The 16,105-nt window shown below is 45.0% G+C and overlaps 1 protein-coding gene across 4 annotated transcripts in view; it reads right to left on the bottom strand.

Annotated features, from left to right (window-relative positions):
• The window catches only part of ARHGAP26 (Rho GTPase activating protein 26), a 317,111-nt gene that overhangs the window by 194,910 nt on the left and 106,096 nt on the right, over positions 1-16,105 (bottom strand). For all 4 annotated transcript variants that reach the window (XM_048859791.2, XM_048859790.2, XM_048859787.2 and 1 more), the window contains one exon: positions 13,537-13,631. In XM_048859791.2, the coding sequence (XP_048715748.2) occupies positions 13,537-13,631 (95 nt within the window). The remainder of the gene's footprint in view (positions 1-13,536; positions 13,632-16,105) is intronic.

Below are 16,105 nucleotides of genomic sequence, written 5' to 3'. Positions count from 1 at the left end.
TATTGACTTCACTTCTACTGCACTGATGTAACTGACAGCAGAGCATGGGCTGTGGAGTTTATTGAAGGTATCCAAAACATCCAAAAAGGAGCAAGCAGGTTTCAATAATGAATCCAAGGACATTAAGGGTTCACAATAACCTTGGCATGAACACCAGACAACAATTGCATAACAATAGCTTCACTGGAATGAAGCTTCAGTGAAACTTGCACCCTGAACTTGGAGGTCTGAACACCTCCACAAGTTTCCATAGCTGCAAATTGCTACTGATAGTCCAAATTTATACCCACCCACTCTAATGATACCCTAGGTTAAAAAAATTTGTTTTATATTATATGTGTGTCTATATACCAGTAGCTGTGATGGGTTAATTACTTATTCGAATTCATGGATTGCTGCCTGCTCTCCAGCATGGGAATCTCATTTTATTCAGTAAAGTCAACCAGTAGGTTTCAATGGAGATTCATCCCTCTACTACACCCAAACAACACAGGAAAATGCTGATCACTTAAGAACTGTTACTCCTCCCCACGTTGGAGGAGGCAGAGATGAAAGTGAACGAAGATTTTGTATACTGCTTAATATAAATCCTGATGAGATCTGCTGGCACTGCAACCAGACGGGATCTGCCAGTAACTCATATAAACAACTATCAACAAGGGCCTAGCCGGGCGTTCCTCATTTATCCAGAAACTTTTCCATTCTGTACCCCAGTTGCCACTGTTTGCAAATACAAAAAAAAAAAAATCCAATATTTTAAGTACAACCCAAGTTAAACTTTTATCACTCAGGTTCATACAATCTTTGAACAACATGAAAAGTAGAAAATTCAGACCTCTTATTGCTTTTACACTTGGAAATATACATATTTTCTATTCACTGTAGCGCAAAACGCCCTTTCCCCACACCCTGTTTTCTCTTTTCATTCTTTACTCTTCTTTCCCTATTCACATTCACTTTAACAAGTACCTCTTTCCCCATTTAATCTGGCCACAACCATACCCCAAGGCTGAAGTATATCACAACAGCTCTATGCTGAGATTGATAAGACACCACTCAAAGCAATAGAAAAAGCAGCTTGAATGGTGCAAATATCGTTAAGAACCCTAAGGAGGAAAAACACCTCCGATACAGTGCTTAACACAGCACGTCAGTGTACAGAAGCCTTATGCCTTCCATAACTGGGATCCAGTTCTAAGCCACTTTCACAAAAGTTAGAGAGAATTTACATCCTGGGACATATAAGCACTGTAAATAATAGCTAGCTCTTCTGTAACACGTTTTTCCTGCAGATCTGAAATTACTTTACAAACAAGGGGCTCATTGATCTCATTTTAGGGATTGGGAAACACACACAGGTGAACTGAACTGCCCAATGCATATGTATTAACCCTCACCCTGGCACTAGCTAGCACCTACTGCAGCACAGACTGCTGTCCTGGGGAGAGAGATGGGCCAGGATAGGGCAGCCTGAGCTAGGAAGGGGGTTCAGAATCTACCCGAAGGAGCAGTTGGAAAAGCTCTTAGAGAAAGAGAAGAGTCAAGATGCTGAGCTAGCAGATGAACCGGAGGCTGGGTAGGAGGTGAGGTGATAAAATAAAAGAACAGGAGAATAAAAGTAGGGGACTGGGAAGTGAGAAGGAGGAAAGGTTTCAGGTCAGGAGAAGCAGAAAATTTTAAAAAAGAAGACAACGACCTGGGTAGGTGAGCAGGCACTATTAGAGAAGGGAAACAGAGGGAAATAAAATCTACAGATCTACCAGAGAAAGAGTATCAAGGGGAAAAAACCTGAAAGGAAATATAATTGGTGAAAAAGAGAATTGCTCAAAAAGCTGTATTAGATGAAACAGAACCTGAAAAGGTAAACAAGAAGCCTAAAGTACATGAACGGAGAGAATGACTGTTTAAATATCTACTGACAGGATACAGTTCAAAAGGTGCCTGGTGGACCAGTGAGGGCCCAGGAAGTGAAGAAACCCTGCTTGTGGGTAAACTCAGTGAAAAGAGGTACAGGCACAAGAACATCAAATCTAAACATTGAGCACTTCAAGCCAAAGAGAAGCAAAGCAGCCAGGAGAAGGAAAGCTAATTATACTCTGAAATGATACTGTATATTGTTAAGTAACCTCTTTTGTTGTGGTTAACAACAATGCATTTGGTACAAACTGCTCAGCGTGTACAAGCTCATAAAAGGTTAATGAGTTGGTAAGCTATAGTTTATTATTACAAGTAGTAAGTCTGGTAACGTTCTATATTATTTATGCTCAAGGTCCAATTTTGGGTTTTTCCCTTATAAAGTTCTAAAAATTTAAAATGATCCCTTTTGTCTTGGTTTGCCTCTGCCTCTCCTCAAAGGCAGCATAGCCTAGTTTAGCAGGTCACTATACAGGGGGCAGGCTGGGAATAGAATCAGGTCTGTAGATACCCAGTTCAGTGCTCTATCCACTGGACCACACTGCCTTTGTAAAATCTTTTTTTTTTTTTAGACTACCTGTTCCTTTTGCAGGATTGAAACATGGTTTAACACTGTGCACAAAAAGCATGAGGATCCTCAACACGATTGACAACTTTTAGCATGCCCAAGAACTTGGATGAAATTCTGCATTAGAGGAAGCAACATATGAAGTGTGCTGCCAAGACCAGGGAGTGGCAACGGGATTTGTAGGAGTGTGTCATGAAGGTTTATTTAAACAGGATACAATTTAATGATTTGGTTTTTAATGTGATCCTACAAATCCTAATTTATACTTCTGCAATCAGTGACTGCAAACTATCTGAGATGGCCCCAGTTACTGTCAACTTTGAAAGTCTGTATCAATATCCGAGTATAGTGCGTTCAGGTTTCCAAAAGAACATCAGTGAAGCCAAGTCACATGCTGCCTCATTGGGATTCAAAACAAGTAAACAGAGTCTAACTACTGTGCTGCTTTCATAAAGCCAAGTTATGGGGAACATGATGCCTCATTCTGAATTTGATGTTTGAGATAGTGTATAGGGTGCGAGGTTTTCCCCTTGACAAGTTATTTTCAGTCCCTTTATTATTACAGCTCACTTTTCGTGACTGAAATGTACAGCTTCCCTGATAACAGGGAAAATACAACCACGCAATGGTAGGAGGCTCGGTGAGGAGACTGAATGCATTCGGAAAAGTGTGTCGGAACTCTCCTTGCAGGAATATTTGGGTGTCGTCACTCACAAAAACCATTTAACCAGAGGACTTCTGACATTCATCTTTGTATACATGGCAAGTGCTCCAGCCCCAGAACTGCAGCAAAACTCAATATGAAGGATCACTGCTCTCTGTAGCAAAATACAGCTCGTGAGTCAAGAAAAGAACAAGCACACTGACATCACAGGCTTTATTCTGGCTGCTGTCAGAAGAGTGTTCAGGACATCACATGTCTTCCTTTTGGTATTACATCTCCAGTAACAGGCAAGGGCTGTGAGAACCTGAGTTTCCAACATGCACTGCTCCGAGATGATTCAACAGGTGAATGAAAGCTGCATGACTGTAATGATGTCTATTTGACATCTGACAAGAGCAGAGCCTCTGCTAGCCAGTAAAACATTACTAAGAGACTCCATTTTAGACCGATTGATGTTTCTGATCCTTTTTCTGCAGCTTTGGGGCACCTATAAACAAGCAGCAGAGGACCAAGCCCAAACCCTGCAATCCACTCTCTCAAATATCATGTTGCCAATAGACAATTCACCAAGGACTATTACAGACACAAAGCCAGTCTCAGTTTACCCCGTAGAGGACAAGGGCTGCTCAGGCTTGCAGCAAGTTTCGGCCCAAGTAATCCAGAAAGAATGTATGTTATCTTTGTTAATCCCCTCGGTGAGTCAGTCAGTACTCACAGGCTTAGTGCTTTGGAAGTTTCTCTATTTTCAAAAGGAGAGGAAACCACTGAAGAAGCTTCGCTCCATTTGGAAAAGAAACACGTCTTTAAACCCTATCCCAGTACTGTCAAAGCAAGGAACAAAGCTCTGTACCTGGTAGACAAGAGGATTTAACAGTGGAATCAGTACCTAGTGGGTGGATAATTATTAACAGTATTTGCTGAGTGCAGACGATGAACCCTTTCCTAGAAACATCTTTCTGAACTGTGGAAGGTTGGTACCAACCTCTCCCTTGATGGACAGAGATCACAGCATGTGCTCTTTTTAAACCCGAGTTTTTAAGTTAAGGGCAAACCGCTACTGGGGACGCTAACATCCTCATTAAGGATCACAACAACAAAAAAATCCCGACTTTTCTCAGTTAGATATGTGAGTAAGAGACAGAGAAAAACAAAATGTGACAATTTCAGTCTCTTACCCACGAAAACTATTAAAAAAAAATAAGGAACTGAAATTGTTCATTCATGAAAAGATTGACTCCCAACTCCCAAGGAAATAAGGACTTGTTTACACTTGAGAGTTAATTTGGATATGGTGGAATATGAATTTAAAGCAAAATAGCTATTCCTGAATAACTGTGTAGACACTCTTGTTTCACAAGAAGAATGCCTTGCTCCAAATTAACTTAATCCTCTTCTGAGTAAGAGGCTCTTATTCTGGAACAATTAATCAGGACTAGCTATAGCTAGAACTATAGTTATTCAGGAACCCCTAACAAGGTCTCGTAAGGACAACACAGGTTTTTCATGCCCCACATTCTCTCATGCATGGGATAAGAAGTGATAAAAGATGTTTGCTCTGCCTTTAAGCGGATAACAAACCATTGGTGTTTACTTCAAAGTCAGACATTTTAACAATATGGGAGGGGCGAGAGGCTGTGAAACAATTAAAATGCCATTTATATTTTAAATGCATTTGCATTTTCCCCCACATAATTCATTTGCTGAAACATATATTGTGGTGCTTTAGTATACGGAACTGCCTTCCTGGTTGTGGTACATTTTAAAAGATCCCAGCACATTACCTCACTTATTGTTATTTGTACAGTGCCAGCAGCACGCTGGGCATTTTACAGACAAGTCTGAAGACAGTCCCTCCCTAGAAGAGCTCACAATTGAAACAACATTCTAAGTACACACAGCTATGGACTCAGCGCCAGCCGGCTCAGTCAGTGAAGCCCCATGTAAAATGAACATTACGGCCAACAGTTTCTAAGAGTGGCTGTTAAGTTTAGATGCTCAGCCTGAGACACTGAGGGGAGCCTCACCCAGATTCCCTCTCTGCCGATCTCACTAAATATAAATTAATACAAATATATTAATACAAATTTATTAATAATTGATTAAAGAAACTTTAATGCATAAGTGTGATGGGGAATACAAACCCCACACTGGAGAGGAAGGGGCTAACGAGGTGCTCTGCAACCAGGTGGCCCCACCCCAGCCCGCCTGAAAAACCTGCATAGGGAACATGAAAAGGGGAGCAGAGTAGCTCAATGGTCGGCAGGAAATGGAGATGAGCGGACCCACACGCTGAGCTCCAGAGAAGGAGCACCACGGGCTCTGCCGATGACTGAGACCTGACCAAGCCCACAAAGAAGGGACCTGTGACTCTCTGAAGAACAGAGACCATCTTTGTGTTTCAGTTCTTATCTTTACCTGGTGGGAAGTGATCCATGGAGGCAGCTGCATAACACCCCAGGGTGCAGGATTTAGCTGCCTACCTATCACTGCACTCTGGACTGGAGTCCAGTGGAGAGGGTGGGCTTAGGCTCCCCTATCAGCCCCTAAAGAGGGACAACTACAGAGGCTTAGCCCTGACATGGGGAACCTAGCTGGGGGATGGAAAGACCCTGAAGATAAAAGGGTCTAGGCCACAGGTTCTCAACCAAACATGGGGGCCCTGTTGGCCTCCTTCACTCTTTATACATAACTTGGAAGGGACAGACTTGAATAATGAGCAGGCCAGAAGGCAGAGTCACAGGAAGGACAGACCACAACAAGGCAGAGAAACAGTAAGAAATGGGGAGGCTTGGAAGACAATCTGGTACAACCCTGCCTGACCACTAGGCTGCATCGCTGGTGAGCATTTCCTTTCACAATAAGGAATCCCAGTACAGGAGTATACGTTTAATATCTATATTCATTTTGCTACATTAGGCATACAGACACAAAACTTGAAGTCAATATAAATTCTTATCACAAATTTTGTTTAAAATGAGCAAGGTTTAAAAGATTAAATATCCAGGGAAAATATGAGGCACAAAATCAACGTTAATACCAAAAAAGTCAAAAGTTTAATTCAAAAGGTCGGGGGTGGGGGGAAAGTGCTTTTCTTCTTCCAGAAGAAGAAAGAATGAAAGCAAGAGAAAAAGGATAATAACTTTGACTCATGTAGCATCTTATCACGCCAAGACAATTTAAGTTGCTTTATAAGAGACATAAAACAGCTTCATACAATCTGCAAGGCTGGAGCTAAGAAGCTGAATGTGTGGTGAAGGAGTCTGCAGTTCTGATTTAAGCAGTGACAAAGTGACCTTGCGTTTGCAGAATGACGTACCTCACACTGCTATGTCAGTCTCAGGAGCCATCCTCAGGTCAAACAGCACCTCTCTAACCAGCAGAGCCCAGACACAGGGCAAGTCCCCAAAATGAAGTATGCGAGGGGAAGGGGGAGAAAAAGCTGCAAATGAGGAGGGATTTAGTGCCTGAGAGCTTGAAGGGTCACTCCACTGACAACATAAGCAGAAGCCTCATGTACTGCCCTGCTAGAAACATTCCCCCATGATCACAACACATAACAGGAATCTTAAGGGTAGTTGTTAAATGCAGTCAATATGTTCTTTTATTCCGGGTGGAATTCTGCACCGCTGCATGTGCGCAGAATTCATGTCCCTCACAGATTCCTTTGCTTCCCCGCAGAAAAATGACTTTCTGACAGGGAAGCAAAGAGAACCTGCAAGAGCAGTCATGCACCACTCCCTAGCAACGCAGGTACATAGTTTCAGGCACCGGGAGCAGCTGGTGGAGGGGTAAATCATGGGGCTGGGGACACCCCACCAGTGGCTCCTACTCAGAGCTGGGATCAGCTTCTAGTCCCGGCTGGGGCTGGAAGCAGGAGAGGATGGGATTTCCTCTTCTCTTACAAGGAGTGGCTGGGGCCTTGTCAGACCCAACCCCAGAAATCTCCCCCAGCTGCAGGAAGCTCAGTATCCTCCCCTGCTTCCTGCCCCCATCACTCCTCAACTATGGGGGGAGGGGTAACTATATAGGGAGCTGCTCCCGCATGAATAATTCAGATGCCCAAAACAGGCTCACTACACTCACAGCCACTCAGTCAGTAGAAATACAGCTTACTTAATGCTGTTTCAGCAATTAGTCAGCACATAAAGAAACAGCCCATGAGAAAGCACGTGGCTATAATGGATGCCTGCATGCTTCAGGAATGCTGAGGTACCAGCTGTTCCCAAGCCACCAATAAATGGGCTTTCTAGCAGAACGGTGCTATACTTCAACAACATTAACTGTCTTGATGAATGTAACATTCAGCTAATTAAGGGGCCAAACCTTGAATACCTCCAATTCATGCCAATTGGAGTTAAAAGTGCTCAGCACCTGGCTCAAAGCTCTGACCCACATTACACCAAACACCTGGACAATTATCAAGCCAGCATCAGCCAAAGGCAATGCTCCTTCTCCTAAGGACTCATTTTTAAAGACATATATGCTAGCCCTGCTTACAGCCTGGCTTATAAAACTGATTTAATGCAAAGACTACAATACGCATTAGCAAACACCAAGGTGTACTACACCACTGCACAGTGTAGCAGATCAGTAAAACAGGATTACGCCATTTGGGGGGCTCACTTCATTATGAGCCTACAAGATACATTTTGTTCAGAATCTTAAAATATGCTTTGTTTGCTTCCCACAGACAAAAATCAAAATTATTTGCACTATAGAGACATTTGAGACTTTTGTTTTGCTCCCCCAAATATTCACTGTGTCTTCTTTGGGAACTCTGGAATCTTATTCCTTGCCAAAAAAACAGAAAAAGCAAACACAGTACTCATTTGGGAGCTTTCGACCACAAATTATGCTCAGACATTCATTTTTAAAAGTGCTGATCCACCTTTACTGCTGGAAAGGGAAGGGAGAGAAAATTGACAGTAATTTTCATAGGGGTTATTTTCCAAAATACCATGCACCATTGCCACACGGGTGTTTCTACAATATATTGCAAATTATACCAGTTTCCCAAAATGCAATGCTTGCAGCACTGCTATTTTCACACTGACCATAAAATAGAACATGGGAAAAAAATACAAGACTGCCACCTAGTGATTGTGTTCCAGAATGTTAGACTTGAGATGCAGCTTAGTTCTGCTCTCCCAGTTAGTGATTTTAGCCTATCACTATAACTGTGGCCATACCATTACCTTTCTCTTAATATTTTAATACCAATAGAATTTTTAGAAGCACCGAGATTTCACTGCAATGGTGAGATATAAATACTTAAGGAGACCGTGAATTTTCCTCTGTCTAAACACTTCTATGGCTGTTATCACTAATATCTGGGCAACTATCAATCATAAATGGATTTTATCCTCACTGCAGCCCAGGGAGATAAAGAAGCATTTCCGCATTCTACTGGTGGCAAAAGCAGCACAAAGAGATTAAGTGACTTGATCATGGTCACGCAGGAAAGCCTGGGGCTGGCTGAATCAGAATTTGAACTCAGCTAGCTCTCCCAAGTCCCAAGGCAGTGCCCAATCCACTGCCATGCCATTCCCCCTTTCTTCCCTCATGCAAGATACACATAAGCCATTGAGTCATAACAAAATAAATTAGTAATTAAAAATACTTTGCCCAAGGAGCACTTTCTAACCAAAACTCTCAACACACTTTGTAAACACTGCCTAAACAAGCCTCAGAGAAAGTCTGAGAAGTAGACAGACTTTCTATTATCCCCAGTGCACAATTAGGTAAAGTGAGATACATATAAGTGAAGTGATTTGCCCAAGCCCATAAACAGAATTCTGGGCTACTAATTGAACCAATACATAAACACAGCTGGATGCAATCTGAATGCATGTGGGTAGGAAAACCAGAGACCCTCACTCGGACTGGGCAAGAGAGATCTCACATAAGGAGGCCAGCTGTTTGACAGGAGAAGCCCACTTCTGTGAACATCAGAAATGATGGCGTCCTCATGATAAGCGAGAGCACATTAAGAATTTAAATGTATTGAGGGTCAAACATCACACCGCCTTACATCACACTGTGTTCACTGCATTGTTTTGAACGGTTGCTCATTACAGCTGCAGTCTGTTGTGGCGGTATGTAAAAGAAATGTTCATGGCACAGATGCTAGAAGGCAATGATGCTACTCCAGTGCTACTTGAGCCATCAGCTGGCAGAGGAAGATACTGAGCAAGGCAGCTAGTACACATTCCCCTGCACTCTGTTGGCCTGGGTCCTTTCCATCTACAGAGGGCTCCCGCAGCCATGCCATCACGCCAACTCAATTTTCTCCAAACCCTAAACTAATTTCAGAATTATACGCTTAGTTTTGTTGCTCAGTGCAGAAGCAAGTTATGACCAGAGCGAATTAGTCCATAGGAAGGCAGATTCTGAAGCTACAATAAAATCTCTCTTTTGATCTTCTGACTCCCCTCTCCAGCAACCACAAACATAGTAACATGATGTGACTGAAAACAGTCCTTTATTGACTCAGCCTAGAAAAAACCAGTCACACAGGCCAATCGCTTCTCATTGGGTTTTGTGGTTCCCTACTAGAGAATGCTAATGAGACAGGAATTTCCATGCTTCATTTACCTAAAAAAAGAGGAGGGGTCAGCCTCCAACTGATGGACCAGGGGGGATGAGGTCGATGAGGCTTTCTTCCGGTAACTCACGGAAATTCGCAGATCTAGATCGCAGGCCTTGGTTCTTATGGGAGACTTCAATCACCCTGCTATCTGCTGGGAGATCAATATAGCGGTGCACAGACAATCCAGGAAGTTTTTGGAAAGTGTAGGGGACAATTTCCTGGTGCAAGTGCTGGTGGAACCAACTAGGGGCAGAGCTCTTCTTGACCTGCTGCTCACAAACCAGGAAGAATTAGTTGGGGAAGCAAAAGGGGAGGGGAACCTGGGAAGCAGTGACCATGAGATGGTCGAGTTCAGGATCCTGACACAAGGAAGAAATGAGAGCAGCAGAATACGGACCCTGGACTTCAGAAAAGCAAGACTTTGACAACCTCAGGGAACTGATGGGCAGGATCCCCTGGGAGAATAACATGAAGGGGAAAGGAGTCCAGGAGAGCTGGCTGTATTTTAAAGAATCCTTATTGAGGTTACAGGGACAAACCATCCGGGTGTGTAGAAACAACAGTAAATATGGCAGGCGACCAGCTTGGCTGAACAGTGAAATCCTTGTTGATCTTAAACACAAAAAAGAAGCTTACAAGAAGTGGAAGATTGGACAAATGACCAGGGAGGAGTATAAAAATACTGCTCGGGCATGCAGGAGTGAAATCAGAAAGGTCAAATCACACCTGGAGTTGCAGCTAGCAAGAGATGTTAAGAGTAACAAGAAGGGTTTCTTCAGATATGTTAGCAACAAGAAGAAAGTCAAGGAAAGTGTGGGCCCCTTACTGAATGAGGGAGGCAACCTAGTGACAGAGGATGTGGAAAAAGCTAATGTACTCAATGCTTTTTTTGCCTCTGTCTTCACGAACAAGGTCAGCTCCCAGACTGCTGCACTGGGCAGCACAGTACGGGGAGGAGGTGACCAGCCCTCTGTGGAGAAAGAAGTGGTTCGGTACATTTAGAAAAGGTGGTCGAGCACAAGTCCAGGGGGCCAGATGCACTGCATTCGAGAGTGCTAAAGGAGTTGGCGGGTGTGATTGCAGAGCCATTGGCCATTATCTTTGAAAACTCATGGCGATCCGGGGAAGTCCCGGACGACTGGAAAAAGGCTAATGTAGTGCCCATCTTTAAAAAAGGGAAGGAGGATCCGGGGAACTACAGGCCAGTCAGCCTCACCTCAGTCCCTGGAAAAATCATGGAGCAGGTCCTCAAGGAATCAATTCTGAAGCACTTAGAGGAGAGGAAAGTGATCAGGAACAGTCAGCATGGATTCACCAAGGGCAAGTCATACCTGACTAATGTAATTGCCTTCTATGACGAGATAACTGGCTCTGTGGATGAAGGGAAAGCAGTGGACGTGTTCTTCCTTGACTTTAGCAAAGCTTTTGATACAGTCTCCCACACTATTCTTGCCAGCAAGTTAAAGAAGTATGGGCTGGATGAATGGACTATAAGGTGGATAGAAACCTGGCTAGATTGTCGGGCTCAACGGATAGTGATCAATGGCTCCTTGTCTACTTGGCAGCCGGTATCAAGTGGAGTGCCCCAAGAGTCGGTCCTCCGGCCGGTTTTGTTCAATATCTTCATTAATGATCTGGAGGATGTTGTGGATTGCACCCTCAGCAAGTTTGCAGATGACACTAAACTGGGAGGAGAGGTAGATACGCTGGAGGGTAGGGATAGGATACAGAGGGCCCTAGACAAATTAGAGGATTGGGCCAAAAGACATCTGATGAGGTTCAACAAGGACAAGTGCAGAGTCCTGCACTTAGGATGGAAGAACCCCATGCACCACTACAGACTAGGGACCGAATGGCTAGGCAGCAGTTCAGCAGAAAAGGACCTAGGGGTTACAGTGGACGAGAAGCTGGATATGAGTCAACAGTGTGCCCTTGTTGCCAAGAAGGCCAATGCATTTTGGGATGTATAAGTAGGGGCACTGCCAGCAGATCGAGGGACGTGATCATTCCCCTCTATTCAAGATTGGTGAGGCCTCATCTGCAGTACTGTGTCCAGTTTTGGGCCCCACACTACAAGAAAGATGTGGAAAAATTGGAAAGAGTCCAGTAGAGGGCAACAAAAATGATTAGGGGACTGGAACACATGACTTATGAGGAGAGGCTGAGGGAACTGGGATTGTTTAGTCTGCAGAAGAGAAGAATGAGGGGGGATTTGATAGCTGCTTTCAACTATCTGAAAGGGGGTTCCAAAGAGGATGGATCTCGGCTGTTCTCAGTGGTAGCAGATGACACAACGAGGAGTAATGGTCTCAAGTTGGAGTGGGGGAGGTTTAGGTCGCATATTAGGAAAAACTTTTTCTCTAGGAGGGTGGTGAAGCACTGGAATGCGTTACCTAGGGAGGTGATGGAATCTCCTTCCTTAGAAGTTTTTAAAGTCAGGCTTGACAAAGCCCTGGCTGGGATGATTTAGTTGGGGACTGGTCCTGCTGTGAGCAGGGGGTTGGACTAGATGACCTGAGGTCACTTCCAACCCTGATGTTCTATGATTCTATGATAAATCATATCAGGCTACAGAAACCATCTTCTTCAGAAATCAGAAGACGAAACTTTAAAGTGTCATGCACTGGATGTGAGCATGGGATTTCTACAGTCAGCCATCCACAGTGAATCTGCAACAGCCATTCTCCAGCACAAAAGCTGAAGTCATGTTATATACAAACACAAGACACGGAAAGGATGCGCAGTGTCTCCGCCATGTAAATGGACTTTTCTGACACACAGGCTGAATTTCTTTTCCATTGTGAAGGCTACTTAACATCCGACTCTGCAAAAGTGGACACCCATTAAAAGGGGTGAGATTTGAGTAAACACTGCACCTTATATTGAATTAGTGCTTCATCTTGCCATGAGCCCCTACTGCAAAAACAGTAGGGAGGAGGGAGTTGAGGCAACTAACAGCTTCCATTTAGGGAGTGTGTGACTAAGGGATAAGAGAAACTAACTGCTAAGGTTGCACAAGATGCTCCTGAGGGAATTCTGCGCCACTGCACAAGGCAGAGGTTTGCAGAAATTAACGTTGTGCACACAATTTCCTTTCCCCCACAGAAATGGGCAGCAGTGCTGCTAGCCGCCACTGTACTCGGCAGAACCCAGCTTGCACATAGAAGACACCGTGGGGGAGGGAGCTAGAACAGTGGTTCTCAAACTTTAGTGCTGATGACCCCTTTCACATAGCAAGCCTGTGAGTGCGACCCCCCTTATACATTAAAAACACGTTTTAATATATTTATCATCATTATAAATGCTGGAGGCAAAGTGGGGTTTGGGTTTCCATTGAGGGTATCTCACCCCCTAGCTGGGCTCGGGGGCGGGGGGCAGAGAAACAGGAACTGGGTTGTCATAGGGGGTTCTTTAACTCTCTACTCCTGCGGGAATGTGTGTGTGTGTGTCTGTCTGGTTACAGACATACTTGCTGACAGGTATTTTGAAATAAATTACCAAAATAATTGAAACTGGCATGACTATGTAGTGTTATTTTGACAAATAAAATTTGCAGAATTTTACAATATTGTGCAGAGAATTTTTAATATTTTGGTGCAGAATGCCCCCAGAGTAACAAGGATTTTCCAACAAGGCCAAGTAGGTCTGTGTGTAATGCACATATTGCTGCTGGTACAGCCACGTGTGCACAGACATATATTCTTGAGTCCTTGGCTGGGCTTCAGTAAGTAAATCAAAGTCTATGTGCTCTAAGGCTGTGCACCGTTCACTGGTGCGAGAAAAGAAGACTTCCCCACTCACCGATCCACTGCTTCCACATCGAAGCAAAACCTCTTCTCTATCGAGTCAGTTTTCCGGCGTATGCAGGATTTGAGTGTGACTGCTTCATCTTCTCCCTACAAGGATACAGGACTTCTAGATTAGGTTCAGAACAGAACTGTGTATATTACACACACTCAGCCTACTAGAATTATGATTAATATGTATTAACCCCAGAGGGGATGGCTTGTGGCATAAGGTTTGAAATATCCACACTCCCTGGAAATACAGCATTTGAATCTTTGCCAAGTGATCAGTCCATGACTTATAGATACCTCTGACTGAATCTGGGGGGGGGGGGTGCAAGGGGAGAGAAGCGGCACCCGCTGCCGGGGGCTGCTGAGCAGCAGCTGCTCCAAACTACCCCAGGACCACTGCTGGGGGAGGGAGGTGGGGCCAGCAGCAGCATCTGCTGTGGGCCGCCCCAGGACCTTTGCTCAGGGGGTCCCCGGGGCCAGCCACACCGACCGCTGCAGAAGTCACGGAGGTTGCGGAAAGTCACAGAATCTGTGTCTTCTGCGACCTCCGTGACAGACACAGAGCCCTAGAGATAATACATTAAAACTATATATCAACTCACTGAACAAAATGCATGCGAATTGAGCACACATTTACCAGCACAGAAGAGGAAATGCAGTGGGGACATGATAAAGATCCTTTTTACCGTAACACTGCCCAAGACATGTATGAGTAATTACGACAACAAACATAGCACAGGTTTTTCTTTAATGCGAGGTGAATGTAGACAGTTGTTGAGTGATTCCGTCTGATGTGTGCTCTTGATGTCTCAGGTGAATTTTTAAAAAACACCGATGGTTCGATTTAAAAAAAAAAAAAATGAAAAAAGTTTTGAGTTTACAAACTTCCTGTGCTTTTCATGCCTTTTTCACGCTTCACTGACCAGTCGTGCTGGACAATCACAACACTGATATTAACCATTCCAGAAAATGTATTAAGGGCATAGAATAACATTGACACCAATAGCCTGTTCTAACGAACTCTCCACATCAGGGGTGGGCAAACTTTTTGGGCCGAGGGCCACATCTGGGTGGGGAAATTGTATGCAGGACGGGGCAGGGTGTGGGAGGGAGTACGGTGTGCAGGAACGGGCTCAGGGCGAGGGATTGGGGCAGAGGAGGGTGCAGGGTGTAGCAGGGGGCTCAGGGCAGGGGGTTGGGGTGCAGGAGAGGTGTGGGGTGCAGGCAGGGAGTTGGGGGACTGGGTGCAGGAGGAGTTCGGGTTCTGGCCTGGCACCGCTTACCTAAAGCGGCTTTGGGGTGGCAGCAGGGTGCACTGGGGCCAGGGAACCTGCCCTGGCCCCACGCCACGCCCGGCCAGGAAGCAGCTGGAACCGCGGACCGGGGGAGGAGGCCACAGGGCTCCACGCACTGCCCTTGCCACGCCTTCAGGTACCTCCCCCAAAGCTCCCATTGGCCGCAGTTCCCTGTTCCTGGCCAATGGGAGCTGCAGGGGGCGGTGCCTGGAGGCAAGTGCAATGCACAGAGCCCTCTGCCCCTCCCCCCGCCCCGAGGCCCCAGGAATGTGGTGCCGGCCACTTGTGAGAGTGGCACGGGGCCTGTGGCACCACGGGGGGCAATCCTGCGGGCCGGATCCAAAGCCCTGAAGGGCCAGATCCGGCCGACAGGCCATAGTTTGCCTACCCCTGCTCCACATTGACTGCAAAAATTCTGCCAAGAGGATCAACAGAGTTAGCTTGTGCCCCACTCCTGAACTCATTTCCCTGAAGTTAGCTGGATTTGTCCACTGCTGCCAGGGAAGTGGTATTCAAAGAATGCCATTTGGAGAGAAAGCAATTTTAAACTGATTAGTATTTGGCTCCAGCCATAGCCTGAGGTGGCTTCCCGAGAGGATGAAAACAGGCTGACAACAAACAGAGCCTCCACAGTCTACAACAGAGATCCCTCTAAAAAAAGAAAAGGAGGACTTGTGGCACTTTAGAGACTAACAAATTTATCTGAGCATAAGCTTTTGTGAGCTACAGCTCACTTCATCGGAGATCCCTCTGCTGATCAAGAGAGGTCACATATCACCCTTCTGCTGCTGCTGTCTGCTTCAGAAAGATTCCTGGCATGGGATGACTTGAAAGGCCTCTAAAAACTACAGTATTTGTTATAGCAGAGTCACTGTGGGCTAGTCTACACTAGACAATCATACTGGTATAACTGTGTCAGTTAGGGGTGTGGTTTTTCACAGATATAGTTAGCAGGGTACAAGCTCTAGTGCAATGCAGTTATACTGGTATAAAAGTACCTTATATTGGTACAGTTAAAGCAGGGGGGAAAGGTCATCTGCTGTGAACAAGCACTAAGTGAAGTGAGCATCTCCAAGCAAGGAGTCATGCTAAAGACCAGAAAGCAATGGAAGGGAGTCCATTCTACCTGGGATGGAGTGTATAGAAAGAGCCATGGGTGCTAGACAGCCCATATATTAATCTCAGGGGACATTTCTGCCATTACTGAAATGTAGGGGAGCTGAAGTATCGTGGTCAGGTCACCCTTAAAAAGGGGACTGATCTCTGTAGGTGCTTTGC

This window comes from Caretta caretta, chromosome 8, assembly GCF_965140235.1.
Source record: "Caretta caretta isolate rCarCar2 chromosome 8, rCarCar1.hap1, whole genome shotgun sequence".
NCBI lineage: Eukaryota > Metazoa > Chordata > Testudines > Cheloniidae > Caretta > Caretta caretta.
This window is presented reverse-complemented; position numbering and strand designations above follow the sequence as displayed.